Here is a 16,544-nt window from a genome sequence, read left to right as displayed (position 1 = left end):
GTTAGGACGATCTAAAGACAATAGAGCACGTTGACAGCGCGTGTGACGCCCGAGGGCTGTTTCACAGGGTGTCTCAATCGGGGCGTTTCTACAGATAAGGACCAAGAAAAATCTACATTCAAAATCCAGTAATTATTAGTAAGGTACCTTTGCATTGCAAATGCAATAATCTTAGTCTACACGATGGTGATCCTTACATCTCTTCATGTTATACTTTGACTTGAAGTACAACGTGACGTGACAAGATAACGTGTGAAAGGTTACGAACACATTAGAACTGATTTGGCGATGCCCCGGCACTAGGTGTGGTGCAAGTACAGGGTCAACCTCTCCACCCTACAGACACCGGAGTTGTCTGCACAGCGCATTCGAGCGTAATCGGCATTAAGGCAAGTACATTATTTTTACGTTTACATAGTTAACATCTTAGAAAATCGTACGGAGAAAGGTTTAAGAACGTAAAATCATCCATTTAACGTACATAGATGTCAGCATAGATAAGGACGCAGTGTCTCATATTTTCCTGTTAAGTATTTGATTTGTGTCGTTTCTTTTCGCCGAAATTTGATCTCTTTAGTATTTGGATACCTTTGTGGTGTTTGTAGAGACGGAAATGTGACTATAGATATTTTTACAATTTCCTAATATCTACATTTTGTGATATGTTGTTTATGACCTTATTTTGGGCATAATTGACACTCTTTTGATTTTCCTTTCTAATCATATCATTTTTTTCTCTTGCTATATCTAGTGTCACAGGACCATGGGGACTCTGTTAGGGACCTTACTGCTGTTAGCAGCAGTCAGAAGGTAATCTTCCTTGCTTGTCCAATTTGAATCAATATCTAATGACCACCATTCATATTGAGAGTTCAAGCAAGCTTCAAGAATAAGCAGTAAAACGTGTTCAGACATCGGTGAGATTTCTACATCACTAGACTTAAGGATTAATTATAAGAAAATGGTAATGATGCGATTAATCCCATTTCCTTTGAATAAATGTTGTCGTCTTCATTCAAACCTGGTCCCATTTGAGGATACCTTGAACTCTGTGTTATAGTGGTAAGAATAAGTCTGTGTGATTGCGTTGGTCAGTCGATACATTCACTCTTCCATTTTACAAGGCACGTCTTCTCACATCCAGTCTACCGTAGATTGGGCGGGCTCTCTCCGCCGCCCGGCTCAAATAGGCACTCGGTACTTTATTGTGGATAAGTAAGTTAACTCTAGCCGCGTAAAAGTCCTACCGAGAGTCTAGTTAAGCCCGGCGGTGGAGAGGTCCTACACCCACGTAGAGAGCAAGCCCGATAGCCCGAGATCCACGATAGACTGGATACCAGGCATTGGTCGGCCACGGATGACTACATCGTGCAGCTGGTCACAACTGAACCCTGCCTAACTATCTAACGTAAACACGCCTGAAGTTAGGGATCTATTCAGTGAGTTGTCTAACCAGTGCCTTAAGGCACCGCCTTTTTCTCCTTTGATCCTGGGGACGAATTGATCTTATTTCTATTTACTCTTTTTAGACCAAAATTAGCGATCGAAAATTTTACATGACAAATCTGTTAGGCCCTGTAGTCAGTGTACAATTGTGCTGTACAAAATGTTGTACGAACTCACCTTCAAATTCATGACGTCGTCGTGTGTTTTCCTACCAATGACAGCGTGGCTGCCCTGTCCTGTCTCCCGTGTGACCGCTCGCAGTGCCTGCCGCCTCCCTCCTGTCCGGCTGATGTCGTCAAAGACGTCTGTGGGTGCTGCGCTGCTTGTGCAAAAGTGGGATTTTTTGTTAATTTCATTTTAAGCCATTTATGCTGTAATAGTAATGGTACCGATAGATTTAAAAAATACATGTCATGTTATCAACTATGTCCGGTTGTGAATTTAGAAGTACGTAATGTTGAATTATTTCAGGTTGAAGGGGAGAGGTGTGGTGGACCATGGGGAATAACAGGAACGTGTTCGTCAGGACTTACCTGTAATAAAGACCCAAATGACTTCAACGCAGATGGCGTCTGTGTAGGTAAGGCATTCATGTGTGTGTGTGTGTGTGTGTGTGTGTGTGTGTGTGTGTGTGTGTGTGTGTGTGTGTGTGTGTGTGTGTGTGTGTGTGCACGTGTGTGTGTGTGTGTTATAATTGATAACTGACTCAAGACAACATATATTTTTCTTTCTATAGTCGACGGAGCCCAACAATGTCCGTCTGGAAGCAGCTGGAGTTACTGCGGCAGTGCGTGTCCCGCCACATGTGATGAACAGCCGATGTTCTGCACTCTGCAGTGCGTCGCCAGGTGCGTGTGTGACGACAGGACTCACGTGTGGCATAACAATGTGTGCATCCCGCCTGGCTCCTGTCCCAGGCAGTTCTGTGAGTACAACGGAAGGCGTTATAAGGTAAGAGAAGAAATTACAGAAAAAATCCTTTCTCCAGCTGGTTTTACTACAATGACCTGCTACCTCTAAATGCTGCACACTAGTAAACGCCAGGCACGTTAAATCAAACTCAAAGGCCCATTATGTAACATTTTTTACTCAAAATAAAACAAAATAATCTCGAAAACAAAACTTTCATGGGAATGGAATATACAACCTCTTTTTAGCATATTTGCATCATTTGTTGCACACGTCTACTTTACCAATACCAAGCTGTACAATTTGTGCTGATTTCTTAAGGCCATTGCCATTAGGACCTCGGGCCATACCAAGGACATTATGTACTTTCCCTGGTCTTTCACACAATCAGTAGTGTCTCTCACCTTGCTTACGTTTCGGTGTCTATCAGATACTTTCCTCATAGCTTCTGACTCTGACTAGAGGCCTGAATAGAGCCTGCCAACTCCCCTCGGGCCCAACTTCCCAGTATAGTAGCAAAAATTTAGAAAGGCGGACGAAGGGCTCTTGGCTGCCGAAGGAAAACGGCCAACCGCCCAGGGCACCCGCCGCTGTATGTAGTTCCGAGGAAGGTGCGTGATAGACACAGCAAGGTAAGAGACAATACTGGCTGTGTAAGAGAAAATCCCGTTGTCCTATTTTCTACAACCTGATGAAACTATTTTCGGATGTCCTTGGTCATACAAACAGTGTCGCTACTGTTGATAACAGGTGGGAGAGTCCTGGGGTGTGAGAGAGACAGCCGGTAAGAACTGCCTGTGTGACGGGCGGGGGGAGAGATGTCTGTTCGTGGACTGCTCACCGGGAAGTGAACACTACTTGACCACGGCAGGCACCTGGGACTGCAGGCCTGTCCGTAAGAAATTAAACCTTTGCACCGAGAAGACTCCGTTATGAGTAACGATAGAATAAATGAAGCCCTTTATTGACATGTTGCTGGCCATCAGTTCAGGTCAGATTCTGACAATCATACATAAAATAAACATGTAGATAGCTAACAACATATACTTTGGTACTTCATCTCAATTAACTGTATAAATGTAGGAGGAGGTACGTGCCCCCGTGGGTACACAAAGCTCATGCACACCAGCGGCAAGTCTCCCTGTTACCGCTTCGCCAGGAAGCCGGCGACGTACGGCGAGGCGGCGGCCAGCTGCCGTGCGGACGGGGGACGACTCGTGACTATCCGCACCCCCCTCGCACAATTCAGGGTCACGGTGAGCACTAGTAGCTCTTCTCACGTATCTGCCTGGTTACGTAACAAACTTGTGTCTTAGATCCTTGTCGTTGGTTCTATCACAGTCGTTGGTTCTATCAAAATCCCATGTAAAATTGTGGAACGACGAATGTGACCGCACCGTTAGTTATGGTATCTATGGCTCTAAGCATGGCTGGAAAAATAGTAGAAATTGGCCAAATAGACAAGATAGCATACCACGGTTGCAAATAAGACCCTATAGCCAGCTAACTTCTCTGGTATGCCATTCAGTCTCCTTCTAGCTCCATGGTCTATCTGGCCAATTTCTATTAGTTTTCCAGCAAGCTGAAGAGCCGGGTAGAGGCTAATACAAACGTGTAACTACACTATTTGATATGCTCTGCAATATTGCGAGCGTATGAAGGTAGTCTATTCAAAATACTTAATAAAGACTGCTATTTACTATTCCCCCATTCTGTACAGATTTTGGCCTTCTTAAAGATTCACGCGGGCTCATGGATCGGGCTGAGCGACCGCGGGCGGGCGGGGACGCTGGTGTGGAGTGACGGCGTGAAGTACAACGGACGTCGGTACAGCCACTGGGGCCCGCGCTACTGGAACACACCCGGCTATAACTGCGTCTACCTGGTCCAGCCGCTGTACCGCTGGCAGCGGGGCAGGTGCGGCTTGAGGCGCGCGTACATTTGCGAGTACAACCCGTACAACTGACTCCGAGCCAACACTGCACAGCCCGTGAATCGAGTGGGCTTCAATCGCATGCTAAATCCAAGCTCTATATAATGTCAATGCTAAACCGTAGAGTCTGATTACATCTAATTTGAGATTTTAAAAACTAGCTAAGAAGCTAGACTGATGAGTAAGATGCTGCCAACCGAATCTACAGCATCATTGGCAAATTACGCTAAACTTAACAAACAGCAGTGCCAGTAGGAACTAGGCGTGCTGTTATGACATGTTAACCATGTCATACATTGATCATGTTAGACTTAATGCATTTTATGTTTCATCATACAATTCTGTTCATTCATTATAAAGCAATATATAAGAGGAAAGGTCAGGTCCCATATGGTCTGCCTGATTGTAGTTTTATCATTTGTATCGATGTTGTTGTTTTTTTCTGAGGTATTTAAGATATATACACATGTCAGATAAACTAACTTTACTTGCAAATCAGACTATCGCGTGTATGGGTGGAAATATGGAATAAAATAAGGTGTAAACAATTCATGCGTGTTATTTTTCTTGACGTCTAAGGGAAACCATTTACTAGTATTATGTTTATACTTTATACTACATGTATCTTCATAGTAGATCTTTCTAGTAACCCCTGGGTAAAAGTACAGTGTGATAGTTCAATTGACATTGTGGAGAAATGCGTCCCTTAAACACAATGTAATGAGTACAATTAAAACTACTTTTATAACGTGCCAATCACCGATCCTGTAATAGTACGGGGTTGTCTATGAAACAGTAAGCCCATAGTCAATAAGGATCCGACATTTGCTAAATTGATATTTTTTTAATGTGTAAACCTATACATAGTGTCCAGTGCATCATTATCATTGACGTCACTGTTGTCATGTATGTGATAAAACCCGCGAGAGAACAACGTTTGCACATTCAAAAGTTTGTATTGCCTTCCACAGGAAGTAACGGTTAGATCAATCGACCACCTACGGTACAGAAGCCGTCCCAAATCAATACAATTACCGCTATTATAAACACGTAAAGATACAACAATTTGATCAGAAAATTGTCATTTGTAGTGAAAAAGGACCCCCTCCACCACAATATCCGGTCACACATGTTTTTGTAAACTCGTGGGGTGAACGACATCCGTGTTTCAGGCCTTGATTCCAGTACTCAGTATACCAATATCCAAGAAGGACGTTTGAGTTTCAGGTCACAATGAAGTTACGTCTGATTCATAATTGATTCAACAGTCCACATCAAGAGTCCATAGCAACAAATCCTCGTTGCAAAATGCTCTCACCCACCAAATGTACATAAAACGGTATCTCTTGATTATACTTTTTTCATTCCTTGTGATCTAATTATGTAACCTACGTTGGACGCTAATCCTCTGGGTAAGATTGTCCGTGTACATTTAGGTTCAGATTTCTGTCATGGCAACCAGGTATACAACTTGTCTTTAAACTTCAATATTGCTGTGCAACTTTGATTAAAAGCCGAAATGCCAATTTGCAGGAGTTTAACTTAAAACGTGGACTAACTGACACTTTCTGGATTTAGGGCCAAATGTATTTTGCACGACAGTACAGGTCTTTGATGCAGTCTTTAAAACGTGGATTGGAACCGCTTTATTGACTTAGGCTGCCTAATCCGCTTTTTAATCATTTAGATGGCTGTTGCGCAACGCGTTAGATTGCATAAACCTAATTTTCCAAGCCGTGAACTTGTATAAAACAGGGATTAAGTGTTGCCTACGAATAAAACCCGGTTGCAGAACCCCCACCTTGGCAAAATACTGGCTGTGCTGTGGATTTCGGACGTTCTGTGGAAGGTTAGCAGTCTGAAACATAGTCAAACCTAAACGGGTAGGCTGGTATCACTATCATTATGCATGCTATATTCTTACGAAGTGACAAAGATGTGTATATCAACCATATTTACATCATACAACTGACGACTAAGGTATCGCCTTCCTAACTATGCAGCAATTTTGGTACAAAAATCCAACGTTTTTCGCTCGTCTTTCGGTACAATAACTTCCAAGAAACACGCCTTTCCTTTATTGTGCTTCTTGTTGACCTGACAGGACGACAGGACTGGACTCCTCATCATGAAGAGGGCGGCTGTGTTCGCAGCTCTGGTACTGGTGTCTGCACTAAGGTTCGTACAGCTTGTTTTGTTAGGGCCATGGTCACATATGTCGTACGGTCGTCGCACGATAGCAAACTGAATTCATTCTTGGAAATGTCGTGCATATGTCGTTCAAGATTCAGTCGTCTTGTTACGGAAAGGCTGTCTGCGTGACGGCTTAGATCTAGGTCGGTGGTTACTAGTAGTTCTGTCGCAGTCTGCTTGAAAATCCTAAATCCTAAAAATTTCCTAATTCCCACGATCGCACGACGACTTACGTGACCGCGTCGTTATACTGCATTCAACATCTATGTAGTAGCAGGCGTTACCGCCCAGTCCATGTTAGCAGGAACTTATATAATATCATCTTGTTTTATCGCGTAACGTAATGGTGAAATGCATATAATAGTATGCAGGGAACGGTCTTATAGCCAATAGTATAGTTCTGTTATCTCAAAACGCACATGCAATTGTACAATTAGCCATTACAGTACTTTGAAATATTACAGCGTGACAAAACATCGAATCGAGAAGAAAGAATATTTTATGAGTTGAAGTTTCCTGTGAAAATCTTAATCTATCTATGTGTATGTCCGACAGCGCCGCGGCAGGTCGTTGTCCCCCGTGTCTGAAGAAGGTCTGTCTGCCCACACCGTCATGTCGGGGGGAGGTCGTCAAGGATGCGTGCGACTGTTGTGACATATGCGCAAAGGTAAAGTCCCTGTTACTTACATATGCAGAACCTTCTCCCGAACACCCACCGACCAAGACAGCTGACTTCTGTGGGGTCGTGTGGCGTAACGACAGAGCGTTCGGCTCGGAGGGAAAGGCACTTAACACGGCTTTCCTTACTTAACTCAGGTGAAAATGAGTATGCCTTTTGTTTATATAGTCATGCGTTGGTCCTCTGCGTTGGCATGAATTTGAGTGTGGCGTCACCATGGCTTGGGATAGAAATATGGAATTGAGCCATAATGTAATGTTGTGTATGGCACATGCACGATTATCCGAAGAATACTTTGAGTGCGGCGAATGTGACCGAGCCCTTAGATGAAATCAATTCAAGCAACCTTCCATCCCTGAAGGCGACTGTAGCGCCCGTCATTGTCTTTTATACAGCGTCGGTAATCATTGATAGGATTATGTCGGGGATTGTGTCTATTGTTAGCCTCTACCAGGCTTCGGGAAGCGGCTGCAAAGAGTAGAAATCGGCCAAATAGAGAGATAGCATGCCAGGGGAGTTGGAGAGAACAGTTTGCCACACCAGGGTGGGTGAGGCTATCTATTGTGACCTCTGGGTGGGAGGGATGGGAAGTGGTGTAATACCTGCTTGAATTACGTCATACACACGAGGACTGTGAACTTGCAAGTTACGAGAACCTGTGGCCATCATGATTCCCTGAAGTCTGAAATCTCCGAATTTCTTCTTCTCTTATGATTTAGATGGAGGGAGAGAGATGCGGAGGACTCCGGGATACTGCTGGGACATGCTCGTCCGGACTGTCGTGTGTAAAGAAACCATCTACGAACAGCTGGTTGAGAAAATTTGGGACGGGAACCTGCCGAGGTAGGGTCATTATCCACATGATCACCTCATTATATGGGGCAGTGGTATCACAGAAGATAAGGGGTTTTATTCATTTCGGCGCTCTTCTTGGTGGAAGCCGTCCCCTTGTGTTCATAAGGTCATGTTGTCATTATATGGATCACATCCTCTGGGGACCCTGAAACTGATGCGAGCGTGCGAACATAAAAAAGTTGCTTTCATTGTGAAATCTGTGTGGTCATGGAGGTTGAACAAATGACCGAACACACAGAGTATGGTAAGGCAAATAACTCATTTATATTTCTTCACACTTTTCTTTGGAATTGATTTTGGCATTCGCGGCGGCATTAGTGTTGTTTTCCAATATTTGTCTTTGGCAATTTACGGCATACTTTGCAGCTGCATTTGTACTGTTCACAATATGGTCTGAAACTTGTTTTTTGGAAACGGACATGCGCGCGGATGTCCTCCATATAATCAAATCAACATGCATATGATCTAATACTAGTAGGTAACCAAAAAAAGTTTGTCCACTGAACAACCACATTATGCAGGTGCTAGGGAATATGCTGTCATCCCTGTACCAGCCCAACCCCTACATACCACAGCTGCTCACAGACTCGGAGATATGATATTTCAGCGTAACTTCAATGCACAGGAAATAGGTTCTGTTGTCTAGGTTTGAAGTCAGTCATTTGTTACCCGTGTCTGTTGTTTCCTGCACAGCCGCGTGTCCAGCGAACAGCCACATGTCCATGTGCTTGGGAAGGTGCCACCCCACATGCAAGGACCCGCTGCCTATGTGTACAAGGTCAAGGATTTGCTATCCCGGCTGCAGGTGCGACAAAGGCTACGCGTGGAAGGACAAGAAATGTATCCCAATGGACCAGTGCCGATCAATCACGACTAAAGGTAAGTTTACTTAAGTTTGAGTAACTGTTACACAGCGTTACCCAAGCATCTGCCGTGGATAGATTTTGAAAACGACCAGACGTTTCAGGCAACATCCACTATCTTTCGTCGTTATATCCGATGTAATTTCAGGGCGGCAAAACTGGATTTTTAAAGTCAATGCCTGGTCATTGTTGCTTGTCTCGTGGCTGGTTCTAGCAACTTATGGGCGGTACCAAACAATACCTTTCCTCGTGTAGCTCGTTGTTTCGTGGCTATTTCAGAATCTTTGAGTATAAAATGGTGGCAAAAATGTGCTAAAAAATAGACAGTAATGTCAGATTATTTCATCCAGAATATGTTTTGTTTTGCCACCCTGAAATTGCACTGGATGCCTGTCACCGTTCTCATGTTTATCTTACCAACAGGATGTCTAACATTCATCGACGTAAGTTTCTGTATGTTAGTTATCATGACTGTTTGATAGAATGTCAGACAGAATGTGTGGGTAGTTGTTAGCCAATATAAACATCCGTACCCTACGTTGTGTTTTCTTAACCCTTTCTCTTCGTCCCCAACATGGTAATGAATAAATAAATGAATGAATTAGAGACCCTCATTTACAAGTTCAATTTCCTTTTGTCTTTAAGGCAGTTGTAGAGGTATAGAATATGGAGCTAATGATATACGGTTTATCTAGTTTCCTAAGGAATGCGAATTTTTCTGATCTAAGTGTCTAAGTTTTTATACAAGTATAGAGTGTTTCTCTCTTATTTCTATACAGTCAACTTCAAAGTAACACTCATCCTGAATTTCGTCTAAATTGCAAGATTTCAAAATAACTACAAATAATTTGCTTTAGAGGAATGTTGTTCTCTCTCTCTTCATCACCCAGAAAGTTGCCGTGTGGGAGATGGGGCGTCCTACCGAGGAACCGTCTCCGTGACCAGAACAGGCAAGACGTGTCAGCGCTGGGACAGTCAGACACCACATAGCCACACCAGGACACCCGAGAACTTCCCATCATCCGGACTGGAGCAGAACTACTGCCGGAATCCGGACGGCGATCCCGAAGGACTTTGGTGCTACACCACGGACCCCGGCTCGAGATGGGAGTATTGTAACGTACCGCCGTGTGGTAAGGTCTGAGTGGGGTCGTGTAGCGTAACGGTAGAGTGTTCGTCTCGGAACCAAGAGGTCCCGGGTTCGAACCCATGCTACTCATCTTGTGCCTTTTGGAAAGGCACTTTACACGAATTTCCTCACTTAACTCATTAATTCCCTCACTGAGTCAATTCACGAATTTCCACCCTTATCTCACTAATTTCCACCCTTATCTCACGAATTCCCTGCCTTAACTCACGAATTCCCTAACTTAATTCACGGATTCCCTCATTGCCCAGTTGTGGTCACACTAAACTCTGGGTACAAACTGCTTACAACAACGCTTTCAGAATCTTGTTTGCATATGTGAAAATACGGGGTTGCCAGCCTAATGTTTGTGTCACCTTTGATGCCTGTAGAAGGATATTAACTCACTCCATTGTTACTAGCCTCCTCAACTCTAATAATGGTATCATAAANCTTGTTTTTTTTTAAACGGACGAAAATTCATGCGCGCGGATGTCCTCCATATAATCAAATCAACATGCATATGATCTAATACTAGTAGGTACCAAAAAAAGTTTGTCCACTGAACAACCACATTATGCAGGTGCTAGGGAATATGCTGTCATCCCTGTACCAGCCCAACCCCTACATACCACAGCTGCTCACAGACTCGGAGATATGATATTTCAGCGTAACTTCAATGCACAGGAGATAGGTTCTGTTGTCTAGGTTTGAAGTCAGTCATTTGTCACCCGTGTCTGTTGTTCCCTGCACAGCCGCGTGTCCAGCGAACAGCCACATGTCCATGTGCTTGGGAAGGTGCCAACCCACATGCAAGGACCTGCTGCCTATGTGTACAAGGTCAAGGATTTGCTATCCCGGCTGCAGGTGCGACAAAGGCTACGCGTGGAAGGACAAGAAATGTATCCCAATGGACCAGTGCCGATCAATCACGACTAAAGGTAAGTTTACTTAAGTTTGAGTAACTGTTACACAGCGTTACCCAAGCATCTGCCGTGGATAGATTTTGAAAACGACCAGACGTTACAGGCAACATCCACTATCTTTCGTCGTTATATCCGATGTAATTTCAGGGCGGCAAAACTGGATTTTTAAAGTCAATGCCTGGTCATTGTTGCTTGTCTCGTGGCTGGTTCTAGCAACTTATGGGCGGTACCAAACAATACCTTTCCTCGTGTAGCTCGTTGTTTCGTGGCTATTTCAGAATCTTTGAGTATGAAATGGTGGCAAAAATGTGCTAAAAAATAGACAGTAATGTCAGATTATTTCATCCAGAATATGTTTTGTTTTGCCACCCTGAAATTGCACTGGATGCCTTTAACCGTTCTCATGTTTATCTTACCACCAGGATGTCTAACCTTCATCGACGTAAGTTTCTGTATGTTAGTTATCATGACTGTTTGATAGAATGTCAGACAGAATGTGTGGGTAGTTGTTTCCCAATATAAACATCCGTACCCTACGTTGTGTTTTCTTGACCCTTTCTCTTCGTTCCCAACATGGTAATGGATAAATGAATGAATTAGAGACCCTTATCGTACGTTTATGCTCTTTCAAGTTAAGTACAGGTCATGTATAAAGCAGAGGTAAAAACGACAATAATATCCATAACTATACTTACTAAAGTGAACTATTATTTACAAGTTCAATTTCCTTTTGTGTTTAAGGCAGTTGTAGAGGTGTAAAATATGGGGCTTCTGATATACGGTTTATCTAGTTTCCTAAGGAATGCGAATTTTTCTGATCTAAGTGTCTAAGTTTTTATACAAGTATAGAGTGTTTCTCTCTTATTTCTATACAGTCAACTTCAAAGTAACACTCATCCTGAATTTCGTCTAAATTGCAAGATTTCAAAATAACTACAAATAATTTGCTTTAGAGGAATGTTGTTCTCTCTCTCTTCATCACCCAGAAAGTTGCCGAGTGGGAGATGGGGCGTCCTACCGAGGAACCGTCTCCGTGACCAGAACAGGCAAGGCGTGTCAACGCTGGGGCAGTCAGACACCACATAGTCACACCAGGACACCCGAGAACTTCCCATCGTCCGGACTGGAGCAGAACTACTGCCGGAATCCGGACGGCGATCCCAAAGGACTTTGGTGCTACACCACGGACCCCGGCTCTAGATGGGAGTATTGTAACGTACCACTGTGTGGTAAGGTCTGAGTGGGGTCGTGTAGCGTAACGGTAGAGTGTTCGTCTCAGAACCAAGAGGTCCCGGGTTCGAACCCATGCTACTCATCTTGTGCCTTTTGGAAAGGCACTTTACACGAATTTCCTCACTTAACTCATTAATTCCCTCACTGAGTCAACTCACGAATTTCCACCCTTATCTCACTAATTCCCTGCCTTAACTCACGGATTCCCTCATTGCCCAGTTGTGGTCACACTAAACTCTGGGTACAAACTGCTTACAACAACGCTTTCAGAATCTTGTTTGCACATGTGAAAATACGAGGTTGCCAGCCTAATGTTTGTGTCACCTTTGATGCCCGTAGAAGGTATTAACACACTCAATTGTTACTAGCCTCCTCAACTCTAATAATGGTATCATAAAGCTTACAATTTACTCTTATATATTCACTCTCAGTAACTACTGGCAGCGGTGGTTCGGGCCGGCCTACAAACGGTAATAAATTCATTTTTTAACACCGCTATATTGTATCTCAGTTTTTTTTACCTGTATTGATGCATTCATCTTTGTATGTATACCTTTGTGTTTTTAAATCTATGTAATGATATGGGCCTTTGGTACCAGAAATAAAGAATAGATAAAATAAAATAATTTGGGATTGTCCATTTTAACAATTTTCGCAAGCTGAGCTCATCACTTAACTACGTTTGTGACTTTATCTAAAACGTAGATAAGTGTGCTACAAACCCATGCCAACACGGACGCTGTGTGAACACAGCGGATGGATACAAATGCACCTGCTCACCTGGATGGACTGGACAGGACTGCCAGCAAGGTATGTGTGGTAAATAAAAACGTAAACATGCATTTTTCTTAATCTTGGGTTTTCTTTAAAAGGATATTTCATATTTCGTATTCCACTGACTCTGAACCTAAGATCTTATCGATTACATGATATGAAGGCTGTACAACAATGTGACTATTATTCCTCACACAGAAATCAATCAGTGTATACCTGACCCTTGCCAACATGGACGCTGTGTGAGCAAAACTGGTGGATACGATTGCATCTGCACGCCTGGATGGACCGGACAGAACTGCGGTGGGTACTTTTTGTACCATGTTGATTTGATTATATGGATACGCATGAATTTCGACCATACTGTAAATCGTACAAAGCAGCTGCAAATTGAGTAAACATGCCGTATATGGCTTAAAAGATACTGGAAAACGATAGCAATGTCGTAGAATACCAAAATCAATTCCAAAGGCAAAGAAGAAGGAAGGAAAATTAAGAGTCGATTATTCGCCATAATATATTCAACCTTGATGACTACGTTTATTTCATACTGAAGGCTGCTTTTTTTGCCAAACCTTTTTATTCGCACGCTTGCATCAGTTTTGGGGTTCCCAGAGGTGTCCTTCATATATTAGTCAAATCAACATGGTGTTATTTTGACACATTGGTGGCATAAAGGTAGTACTTACTTGATTTCTTAGTCACTGATTGATGTAATTCTGATATCTATTAGCACAATGGGTTTAAACTTATGTATTATATCTACACACAGACACAAGTGCGTGTACCAGAAATCCTTGCCAACATGGACGCTGTTCTGTCTTACCTCGTGGATACAGATGCACCTGCTCAACTGGATGGGGTGGAAAGAACTGTGATCAAGGTATGTGGCAAATAAAGACATACACATGGATCTGTTCTTAATGTTGTCTTCTATAAAATGATGTCTCTAATTTCTTATTCCACTGGCTCTATATTATATGGCCGTATGATATAAAGATTGCACAACAATGTCAATTGATTATTCCTCCCACAGATATCAATGAGTGTACGACCCACCCTTGCCAACAAGGAACCTGTGTGAACAAAGATGGTGGATACAACTGTACCTGCTTCCCTGGGTGGACTGGAAAGAACTGTCGGCAAGGTGAGTAAATAATGTTAATTGTTTTTGGCGACACCTCAGGGGGGGAGCCATTGGTATAGTACTGCGATTGAGTTGAAAATATTATAAGAACGGCTGAATGGATTGATTTCATACTTGGTGCGTTGGTAGGGTGTGACTACATCTAGAAATTATGAGATTTTAGGCCCCCTAATGGCTTCTCTTGGTACTGCAGCAGAACTTCTGGTCTTGATATCTCTCTTTTTCATTTTCTTTATCAATAGTAAGAAAGTTTATTGCAAATACTTGCCCGAGGGCTAATTGCAGTTACAAACAACATAGAAAGAAAATACAATGGTATGTGAGACTATATCTACTTCTAACATTATTCTATTAATGTTTATCAAGGCAAAACTTGGTCATGTCCCACTTGAAATCCAAGGCAGCGTTACCCTATATGTTGTGCCTTCGTATACCTTCCCCCATCCTCAACTTGATAATGTTCCACTCATAGAGTTAAAATACTAGCTCCATGGTTCCACTTGCAGTTCAAGGCAGCGTTTATTAATTACCCTCAAAAATGTCATCACCCAGCAAGTTGCCGTGTGGGAGATGGGGCGTCCTACCGAGGAACCGTCTCTGTGACCAGAACAGGCAAGACATGTCAACGCTGGGACAGTCAGACACCACATAGTCACACCAGGACACCCGAGAACTTCCCATCATCCGGACAGGAGGAGAACTACTGCCGGAATCCGGGCGGCGATCCCGAAGGAGTTTGGTGCTACACCACGGACCCCGGCTCTAGATGGGGGTATTGTAACGTACCGCCGTGTGGTAAGGTCTGATTCTGTAACCTTAAGTAACAGCTAATGTTTGTAACTACCGGTACCGTGTCAACGCTCTGTCTAGTATAATATTACTGCTCCTCCGCATTTCGACGTTTTGTGCACATCAACCGATGTCGTTTATTTGCTGACTAGTTATAAGAATTACCTCGAAGCAATGGAATCTCCTTGGTTGGACATAACTGGACATAACCATGTTGGGGATGGGAGGTTTAGTCACGGGGTGCCACTCCAGCCAGATGGGAGGGACAGAGTTGTGGACATGCGCTACCGTATGGTGGATTATCGTCACGTTGTAAAAACAAATGACGTAAAGTCTCTGCAAGTTGTTATCGTGCAGTGGAGAGTATGGGGGAGGATTTTGTTCTCTGGAATTGGAAAATGGGTCAACAAATATGTAAGAAATTTTCTTTTTAAAGATCTAAGAAAAGATATTTTCTTTTCTACTCTTTTTTCTTTGTCAGTGGCAAACTGCCCCGCCAACAGCCACTGGTTACAGCACGGTTCAGCCTGTCGGCCATCTTGCGACGACCCTTCTCCGAAGTGCACCAAGGGCACCAGGACGAACGTACCGGCCGGATGTCACTGTGAGACTGGACATGTGTGGGAGGGCGATGTCTGTGTTCCCCTCTCAGACTGCCCGGCTAGGAGCTGTCAACAAGGTGGCAAAACTTACCAAGTACGTATATTCTTGATCAATCCTAGTTCACATTGTTGAAGTGTTTTGTACTCCATAAAGTGCCTTTTATCTAACTTAAACATTATATGGCTTCCGCATGAAAGTTCATTTGAGCGAGCCTCTAACTCTGCCCTAGTCCTGCGTCATTCAATCTCCTCGGTTGTTCCGATAGATTTTTAAAAAACTGTGGCAAATATACAGATCTTGACACATTGCAATTTGCGATACCAAAACCGTCTGTGTCCTCATCAGTGTTTGGCCACAAGTATCAACGATCAGCCGAAAGACCCGGTGTGAAGTGCCTTTGCCTTCCACAACATCGGGCATGTCTGGGGATCGAACCCGGGGCCTTTTGGTTCCGAGCCGAACGCTCTGACTATTACGCCACACGATGCCACTAAATTAACGAAAATGCAGAATAATTTCCCAGCGGTCTGAAATCTCCTGTTTCTTCTTCATGTGTAGCTCGGTGAGACCTGGGCCCGGCAGGACGTTCCCGGTACCACGTGCAGCTGCTCACAAAACGGGACAGTCCACTGTGAGCGGAAGAAGTGTCCACATGGGGAGCTCATCGGGAAGGACGGGATGTGGACATGCAAAAAACCCGGTAAGGTATCTGCTATCTATTTCATATGATGTATCGGCAAAAATATCTAGTCGCACGTTTCCCAAAACGTCATCCACTCGCCGATTTCTTTTCCCATCTTTTGTTATTTCTTAGACCGGTTAATCTTTAATACAAGCAACAAATTAAGAAAGTGTGTGTGTGTGTGTGTGTGTGTGTGTGTGTGTGTGTGTGTACAGTCATACAACACAGAGTGAGTGAGAGAGGGACAGAGTGAGAGAGAGAGTGAGAGAGGCTCGAACACAAAGAGTTAATCAACGACTAAGCCATACGTGCTACCATTTCATCCTGAAAAGACATCTGGAAATATACGATGCAACATAAACCATTAGTTAGTTTCTTTTTTTTTA

The 16,544-nt window shown here is 43.4% G+C and overlaps 2 protein-coding genes across 2 annotated transcripts in view; both read left to right on the top strand.

Moving 5' to 3' along the window:
- Positions 1-763: 763 nt before the first annotated feature.
- On the top strand, positions 764-4,730 carry LOC109475441 (SCO-spondin-like). Its single transcript, XM_019776041.1, has 7 exons — positions 764-810; positions 1,668-1,779; positions 1,918-2,026; positions 2,183-2,397; positions 3,106-3,250; positions 3,439-3,611; positions 4,076-4,730. Exons 1-7 carry the CDS (start codon positions 764-766, stop codon positions 4,319-4,321), a joined length of 1,047 nt encoding a protein of 348 aa, XP_019631600.1. The 3' UTR covers positions 4,322-4,730.
- A 3,163-nt stretch (positions 4,731-7,893) lies between these two features.
- LOC109475439 (plasminogen-like) overlaps positions 7,894-16,544 on the top strand; it is a 9,538-nt gene continuing 887 nt past the window's right edge. Inside the window, exons 1-5 of the mRNA XM_019776040.1 lie at positions 7,894-8,003; positions 8,821-8,894; positions 9,736-10,011; positions 15,355-15,569; positions 16,035-16,176. Of these exons, the coding sequence (XP_019631599.1) occupies positions 7,894-8,003; positions 8,821-8,894; positions 9,736-10,011; positions 15,355-15,569; positions 16,035-16,176 (817 nt within the window). The remainder of the gene's footprint in view (positions 8,004-8,820; positions 8,895-9,735; positions 10,012-15,354; positions 15,570-16,034; positions 16,177-16,544) is intronic.

The sequence above is a fragment of the Branchiostoma belcheri genome, unplaced genomic scaffold, assembly GCF_001625305.1.
Source record: "Branchiostoma belcheri isolate BF01 breed outbred unplaced genomic scaffold, Haploidv18h27 scaffold34, whole genome shotgun sequence".
Taxonomy (NCBI): Eukaryota; Metazoa; Chordata; class Leptocardii; order Amphioxiformes; family Branchiostomatidae; genus Branchiostoma; species Branchiostoma belcheri.
Note: the sequence above shows the minus strand (reverse complement) of the source record. Positions and strands in the feature narration are given on the sequence as shown.